This window comes from Lucilia cuprina, chromosome 3, assembly GCF_022045245.1.
Source record: "Lucilia cuprina isolate Lc7/37 chromosome 3, ASM2204524v1, whole genome shotgun sequence".
Lineage (NCBI taxonomy): Eukaryota > Metazoa > Arthropoda > Insecta > Diptera > Calliphoridae > Lucilia > Lucilia cuprina.
This window is the reverse complement of record NC_060951.1, coordinates 28,065,841-28,074,847: the sequence shown is the minus strand read 5'-3', so window position 1 is coordinate 28,074,847 and position 9,007 is coordinate 28,065,841. Positions and strand designations below refer to the sequence as shown.

General features: G+C 29.1%; 1 protein-coding gene across 1 annotated transcript in view; it reads left to right on the top strand.

Moving 5' to 3' along the window:
- The first annotated feature begins 3,979 nt into the window (after positions 1-3,979).
- Positions 3,980-9,007, top strand: part of LOC111686637 (protein rhomboid) — a 10,350-nt gene continuing 5,322 nt past the window's right edge. Inside the window, exon 1 of the mRNA XM_046947023.1 lies at positions 3,980-4,054. Coding sequence (XP_046802979.1) covers positions 3,980-4,054 — 75 coding nt within the window. The remainder of the gene's footprint in view (positions 4,055-9,007) is intronic.

The window sequence follows — 9,007 nt, the reverse complement described above, 5'->3', positions numbered from 1 at the left end:
TTATATGGGGGTAGGTCAATTAAGGCTCGATCCACATAAAATTAAGTTAAGAGTTTTTGACTGGCAAGAAACTTAATTAAGTCGAATTTTATTACTATACTCGTATTTTTAAGCCAGTAATGGGCCTTAAAGTATTTTCTGATAGGGATCTTATGTTGAGGTTAGGGTCAATTAAGGCCTGTTCCACATAAAATTTGGTAAAGCGATTTTGGTTTGTGAAAAACTTACTTCTGTGAAATTTCATCGATATACTCGTATTTTTAAGGCAGTAATGAGCGTTAAAGTATTTTTATGGAGGGTAGAGTCAATTATAGACCGATCCACATAAAATTTGGTGGAAAGGTTTTGGTTCCTAAGATTCGTACTTATGTCAAATTTCTTCGCTATATTAGTATTTTTACGCCCATAATTAACGTTAAAGTCGTTTTCTGAAGGGGGCCTTATATGGGGGGAAGGGTCAATTGTGAACCGATCCACATAAAATTTGGTATATCTTGACTTGTATAAATCTTACTTCTGTGTAATTTCATTGCTATAATCCGATTTTTAAGCCAGTAATGAGCATTAAATAAATTTTATGGAGGGACTTCTTATGGGGGGTAGGGTCAACTATGGACCGATCAACATAAAATTTGGTAGAGATATTGCCTAGTATAAAACTTATTTCTGGGAAAATTGGTATAGAGATTTTGGCTAGTATAAAACTTTCTTCTGTTAAATTTCATCGCTTTAGTCGTATTTTTAAGCCAGTAATGAGCGTTTTAGTAATTTTATGGAGGGTCTTTATATGAAGGGTAGGGTCAATTATGGACCGATCCACATAAAATTTCATAAAGATTTTTTGGCTGGTACGATACTTCCTTATATCAAATTTCATCGCTATATTCGTTTGTTTAAGCCAGTAATGAGCGTTAAAGTCATTTTTTTAAGGGGAACTTATATGGGAGGTAGGGTTAACTATGGATTGATCCACATAAAATTTCATAGATAGGTTTTGGTTAGTAAGAAACTTACTTATGTCAAATTTCATAGCTATACTTGTGTTTTTAAGCGAGCAATGAGCGTTAAAGTAATTTTCTGAAGGGGACGTTATATGGGGAGTAGGGTCACTTATGGACCAATATACATAAAATATACATAAAATTTGGTTGAGAGATATTGGCTTGCGTAAAACTTATGTGTGTCGAATTTCATCGCTATATTCCCATTTTTAAGCCAGTAATGAGCATTAAAGTCATTTTCTGAAGGGGACCTTATAAGGGGGGTAGGGTCAATTATGGACCGATCCGCATAACATTGCATAAAGAGGTTTTGGCTAGTAAGAAATTTACTTATGTCAAATTTCATCGCTATACTTGTATTTTAAAGCCAATAATGAGTATTAAAGACATTTTCTGAAGGGGACGTAGGGTCAATTATGGACCGATTATATATATATATATATATATATATATATATATATATATATATATATATATATATATATTATTAATATATATATATATATAATATATATATATATATTATATATATATATATATATAATATATATATATAATATATATATATATATATATATATATATATATATAAAATTTGGTTGAGAGATATTGGCTTACATGAAACTTATGTGTGTCGAATTTCATCGCTATATTCCTATTTTTAAGCCAGTAATCAGCTATTTAGTCATTTTCTAAAGGGGACCTTATATGGGGGTAGGGCCAATTATGGTTCTATGTCCGCCGTAATGCAGAATTATTTTTCAGACATCAAAAAACTGACCTATGCGAAATTTTGTGCTATTTGCTTCATAAACAACGAATTTGTGAATATTTGAAGCTATTTATACAATATTCCGGGGGTACAGTTGTACGGGGGCTATATGAAATCGTTGACCAATTTTGTCCATTTTCAATACCAATACATTTCTGATTAATAAAATATATTTTGGGAAAATTTCATCTCAATATCTCTTATTTTGTGGACGCTATCGTGCCAACAACAGACAGACGGACAGACGGACAGTCGGACGGACATGGCTAGATCGTCTTAGAATCTTACGAGGTCCCAGAATATATATACTTTATGGGGTCTTAGAGCAATATTTCGATGTGTTACACACGGAATGACAAAATCAATATACCCCCCCATTTTTTTTGATGGTGGGTATAAAAATTGGCACCTGAGTTCTTGAAGAACAAAGGGGCGATGGTAGACCGTTCTCAAGTCTACCCAGTGGATGAAAAAGACCACAGTGAGATAAGGCCGTCAAGACAGGTGCTCACGTTAAAACTCTCGACAGTCATGTCATCGGCAACCGCACCAGACTTATCGCGAGTTATAGGCTTTACCGTGCAACTCACTCTTCCCGCGAATTTGTGTTTAAATTCCAACCACTACGTGGATCCCGAAGGAACCTCAACCAACTGACCAGTTAGGACATAGTCCTGCTGGAAACTGGCCGTCCGTAGTTGCATATGGTTCCCATGTCAAATTATTTCAAATACTATCCAAGGAGTACTTGTAGCACCTCTTTTACCCGGGATTGCAAAGTTATCTGCGAAATCAGAATCTTCAATAAAATTAAACTCTTTGGTACTTTTTTGTACTTAAAAAGCTACTTTATGAGTTTAATATATAATATTAAACCTAAAAACAATAAATAAAGCATGTAAAGCCCAAAGCATAGGGAAAGCTAAAAAAGGATTTTTTTACAATTTCTGAGTTTTCTAGAAACATAAAATTAAGCCTAAACTACATGGCAACCTATAAAATGAAAATTTATGGTACATTTTCGATCTATTTAATGCAGAATCATAGAATTCAACATGCAGCACCCTGATCAAATACATATTTTTAAAAGTTTTAACTTTACTATGAAAAAGGGTATATAAGATTCGACACAGCCGAATATAGATTTCTTACTTGTTCTATCAAGTTCATTACTCTTTTTAGTAATAATATTTTTACACTTAATACACATCACTTACTCTTTCTTGGATTCTATAAAAACAATCAAAAATTTGTAAATTTAGTTTTAAATAACCAATAAAGTAAAAATTATTTGGCTAATATATAACTAAGCAAATACATATAAATATATATTAGAAAATTAACATAAATTTTCACAGCTTATGAACAAAAGAATTGAAGAAAAAATGTTGTATAACATCTCAAACTATTAAGCCTATCAAAAACGTATAAAGTTTAATACCATAAAGATTTTAAGCCATTTTAGTCTGATAATATTTTGAAACGCCAAAAGGAAAAGAAAAATAACTTATATATAAACACACATACAGACATATATACATATGTAGGTATATAAATTTGTATTTATGTAATAAAGCAGAAACGGAAAAAACAGGAAAAGGGTTTTTGCAACAGTTACTAGAGATGAACAATATTGGGGAGGAGAAAAGAAAAGAAAATATATTGGAAAGAAATTTTAACCAGACATAGCAATATACATACATACACATACTTAGATAGTAAAATATATTTGTATATATGTATTAATGTATTTATTGTATAGCAACTTATAGTATTTGTTTATACAGTTTTATTTATTTCCACTAAGAGATTTCCATATAAATTTATTCCGGTGTCCCCATGCTGGGTTAGTTAAGCGCAAATAATTTGACACAACATTAATATCGTTTAAGGAAGTAGGCTATAACTTATCAAATATCGTAACAACAAGCAAAAAACTCTTCTTTAGCAAGTTGCCAGGATTAATGTTTAATATAAATTATTAAATACTAAAATTTACTTAATAATTATTTTTAATTAAATGATAGTTAATTGCTACTACTTAATTGTAAACAATTTATTGAAAATAGAATTAATTTGTAAATTTATTTTTAAATCATTGTCTTGGTGAATATGCAAATAATTTTATAGATTAATCTTCAAAAGCTAATTAAAGGATAATACACAAAGTGGTCAGCAGCATGCAGCACATAGGGGCAAAATCGAAATGAAAAATCTACTTATTGGTAGTAAACGTATTCCAGTTAAAGTTTCGAAAATGGTTTTCACAATTACTTCAGGGGTGGGTCTTTAGAGGCTCTAGCCCTTTCAAAACGTAAAAAATCTGATATCATAACGCCCACCCTAGTACAATTGTGGGATCAACTTTCAAAACTTCTCTTATATCAAACGTTATTCCGATCATAATTGCAGTTAAGATATATGGCAAATTTATATTTAAAACATTTATATTTTAACCCACTGTGTGCTGCTTTGTCGACTAAGCTTGCTGTTTAAATAAATACATTTTAAATAAAGCATTTATTAATATAATTCTTGGAAATTTTTGTGATATCTAAAATAGTATTCGAAATAAATCAAATAATAATTATATATGTACATCTGTTGTCTTTTTGCATACAAAAGGATTTGATTAGAATTTAATTTTCTTTACATACACACCTACCAGAGACCCGAAAACTTTTAATTTACATTTTTAACATTTGTTTTATTATTTATTTAATAAAATATTTAAATACGTTTTATTTTCTAATACAAAGAAGCTAAAAATTTTAAATAAAATTTTTTTAAAACATTAAAACACGGTCCCTGATTAATGATTACACAGGCCAAAAAGTTATTAACACAGAGACCAAAGTATATTTATACTCAAGGGCTGAGTGACGGTGAATTTCGTCATCACTCCTCGGATTTGAGATAGTTTAAAGGCATTTTAACTACCCAAAAAAAGCTTTATTCATATATTGTTATCTATCATCTGAAACTCCATTCTGTCAGCATTAAAACTAAGTCTTATATTATCTTTTTTCTTTTTTAATATGTCTTCACCTAAAGCTTTATAAAACAACAACTTGACAAAAGCTTTATTTTTTCGTACATTTATTTTTATTGGCGGACGCACAGACATCATCAAGTCGAATCAGAAAGCTAGATCCAGTAATTACAAAGCAGAATATCCTCTGCATATCCTATGGTTGGTAGGTTATCGTGGTAGTTCACTACACTCTATTTTGACTGGACCACTCCACTCGTCAGATGTAGCATTTATACTATTAGATCCCTCTTATAGCTGTGAGAAATATAAGGACTTCATTAAGCTTTGACCCAGATATCTCATCAACTTTAGAAATGAAGTCAAGAATGTCAAGAAAACAGTTTATCTTAAAGGCACTGCTCAATCCTTTAGAAACGAGTAACATGGATACTCGTTATTTTGACTTTTTTTAAAATTTGGTCTGTATTATAAGAACTACAGTAAGTATGATTAATATTTAATATTATCAAATCTATATAAAGAGTATACGCCCCATGAAACTGTAATTGACAAAGTAAAGAATTATGCATAAAACTAAAGCATACTTTTTGGCTTGCATTGATCAATCAGTCAACACAACACTGCGTATAAGTAATATATGTAATAATTTTAACAATTAATACAACTTTTAATAAGCACGATTTAAATGAAAATTGAAACAATGCAATACGAATTCTCATAAAATATTGTGAAAAAGGTTTTAAATAATAATTAATAAATAAACAAAAATAAAATTTTCTCTACATCTTAAATAAGGTCCTTGAGAAAAAGACATCAAATAATATTAAAACAAAAAACAGCAAACTACACAGGTCTCTTATAAACTTTAGCATTAAAATCTGTAAAAAAAGTAAAACTTTTCTATTTATTTTCACTTTTGTAACATTAACCAAACTTAAACAATTATTAATTTATTTGTTTTATGCCAATAATATTACAATACACACGTACTCATTACACTTGCAGAAGTACTTTACAGTGAATTTATTATAATTAAAAGTCTTTGTCATTTTTATTACAACACATGTATTTTCAAGAAATATTTAGACGAAAAAAACTTTATGCAAATAAATAAAACTTGTACTAATTTTTGTGACACAAAAAACTTATAAGTCAAAGTGTAATTATTAGCAGTATAAAAAATAAATAGACATGTATGTTAGTAGAAATGTATAAAAAATATAGCAGCTATATGGAAACCAGTATGGCAATTTATGACAGACCAAGTCGACTTGAATGGTTAATTATTTAGTTGTGGCCTCCGGTAGGTTAGTGTTCTAGTCTGGTAGACCGGATGTGGTGGGTTCGATTCCCACCTGAGACACTGGTTAAGAAGCGTACAATAGGCCCGATAGAGGTCTAGGTGTATTTTTTCGGATTTGATGTATATATATGTACATCCTCTTTTCAAAGTAACTAGTTATTTGGTTAGTTAGTTAGTTAGTTAGTTAGTTAATTAGTTAGTTAGTTAGTTAGTTAGTTAGTTAGTTAGTTAGTGAGTTAGTTAGTTAGTTAGTTAGTTAGTTAGTTAGTTAGTTAGTTAGTTAGTTAGTTAGTTAGTTAGTTAGTTAGTTAGTTAATTAGTTAGTTAGTTAATTAGTTAGTTAGTTAGTTAGTTAGTTAGTTAGTTAGTTAGTTAGTTAGTTAGTTAGTTAATTAGTTAGTTAGTTAGTTAGTTAGTTAGTTAGTTAGTTAGTTAGTTAGTTAGTTAGTTAGTTAGTTAGTTAGTTTGTTTGTTAGTTTGTTAGTTAGTTAGTTAGTTAGTTAATTAGTTAGTTAGTTAGTTAGTTAGTTAGTTAGTTAGTTAGTTAGCTAGTTAGTTAGTTAGTTAGTTAGTTAGTTAGTTAGTTAGTTAGTTTGTTTGTTTGTTAGTTGTTCGTTCGTTTGTTTGTTTGTCTGTTTCTTAGTTCGTTATTTCATCAGTTCGTTAGTTCATTAGTTCGTTAGTAAGTTAATTGGTTAGTTCGGGGTTAAATGAAGAATTAATGCATCTTGTGAACTGTGTTTTTTATATAAAGCAAATTAGCTGCAGCATATCTTTCAGTTAACTAATAAATTCATGTCTCGTCATGTAGGTTTCTGTATTTTATCCGCATTTGTTTATGATTCTGTCAGCTTAAGAGCGATAACATGTGTTAAATATGTATGTCATTCAAAGTTAACAAGAAAAAAAACAAACTTTTCTAATATTTTCAAACACAAGTTATTACATACTTTGAGTACCTTTGTCTGCATTCTCAGGCCCAAAATTTAAGATGCTGCTTATTTTTCAAGTACTAAACATTTTTACATATGTAAGTATGTACACAAATACAAATTTATTATTACTACCATATTAACATACATACTTACAGAGTTCTTGCAAAAATTTTAATAAATAAATTTTCTTTGGAAAAAGTTTTAGAATAACAATTGTTATACATTTCGATTAATTACTTTTTCGGTTGATTGATTAGGGATATAATTTAGGAAAATTATCAAATAAATATTATCTTTTTATTTACATCCTCCAACACCAAAAATGTTAATAGAACATTCATCTGAGGCGGGGACAAGGACGCTAGATATTAATGAATTTCGAACTTAATTTAGGTACATTTTTCTGTCTAAAACATTCATACGTCAATAATATGCAATAGAATAAACTATTAAAGATAAATTTATTCTGAATTCTGGAATGTTATTGAGATGCATAAAGCGCTATGGGCCACTTAACAGCTTACTGTGGTCACGAAAAATAATGCCCAACATACATAGAATTCATCTCAAACACCATTATGTTAAAGATATATAAATTTTGACCAACAAATATTTACAACTCATATTTTTTCCCTATTCAATGTGCTATTCCATCTCTTTTGTTTATTACTTTCTTTAGTAATAAATTCCTATACTCATTACACATCGATTACTCCCACTCAAGGAGTTGCTTTAAAAACAATTGAAAATATGTAAATGTTTTAAATAACCAATAAAGTGAAAATATTTTTGCTAATATAAATTTTTTCATTACAAATTTACATAAATATTAACAGCTTTAAGAACAAAAGAATTGAAAATTGTATTGAGGCCCAAACTATTAAGCCTATCAAAAATGTATAAACCCTAATACCGTAAAGATTTTAAGCCATTTTTTTTTGTGTCTGCTTCTTCATATAACAAACATCTTACCAAAAGATACCAATACAGAATGTATAACGGTAGTTAGAAACTTATATGAAAAGAAAATACAGAGAGAGAGAGAAAAATGAAATTATGTATATTGGAAGCAAGTTTTAACCAGACATATTTATGGATGATAATACATACTGACTTGAAAATATTAGGCTTAAAGTATACTCAAAAAAAAAAAACATTACCAAGAAATGGACATGAATTGGTATTTAATATTTTTGATAATTAGTTCCAATTTCAAAAATTTTTTTTCCATATTCATTCTTTATTTAATAAAGTTTCGAATTCAGTGCCAATTATACATAAAATCAACGAAGTCCTAATAACTTCAAATCTCGGGAATCTTTTTGTTCTAAACACACTTAAAATAAACATTGATGTTATAACAATCTATTTTCTTGCGTATGGCTATTATTTACAAGTAATATTTACTTACATCCTCCTACCACACACACACACCATGTGTATTGTAAAATCCTGTAAGATATTTTGTCCCATGTGTTTAGTTGGTTGGTTAAGCGCAAATAATTTGACACAATATTAAATCGTTTAAGAATGTAAATACATATTACTTAAGTATGAGAAAATACATAACAGCCAACAAGGAAATACCGAAACAGACAGCATAACTCTTGCTTATCCAGTTGCCTAGAGAAAATGTTTGTTTCTAGATAAATAAAGTAATAATAATCATAAGTAATTAGAGGTAAATAATATGTAGTTATAGGAAATTATGAAACAAGAAGGAAACTAGTCGGACAATGTCCTGAAATTAAAAAAATTGTAAAAAGACAAAAATGCGTTTTTTTTTTAAATCAGACACGATATCTAAAATCCCAAATGTGATGAATTCTGACTTTAAGTGTCTGGGCCGGCAATAAGTCCTTTAACATCTGGGTTAATAATTTGTTAGCTTGTATTATCTATCTATCTATCTATCTATCTATCTATCTATCTATCTATCTATCTATCTATCTATCTATCTATCTGTCTATCTATCTATCTATCTATCTATCTATCTATCTA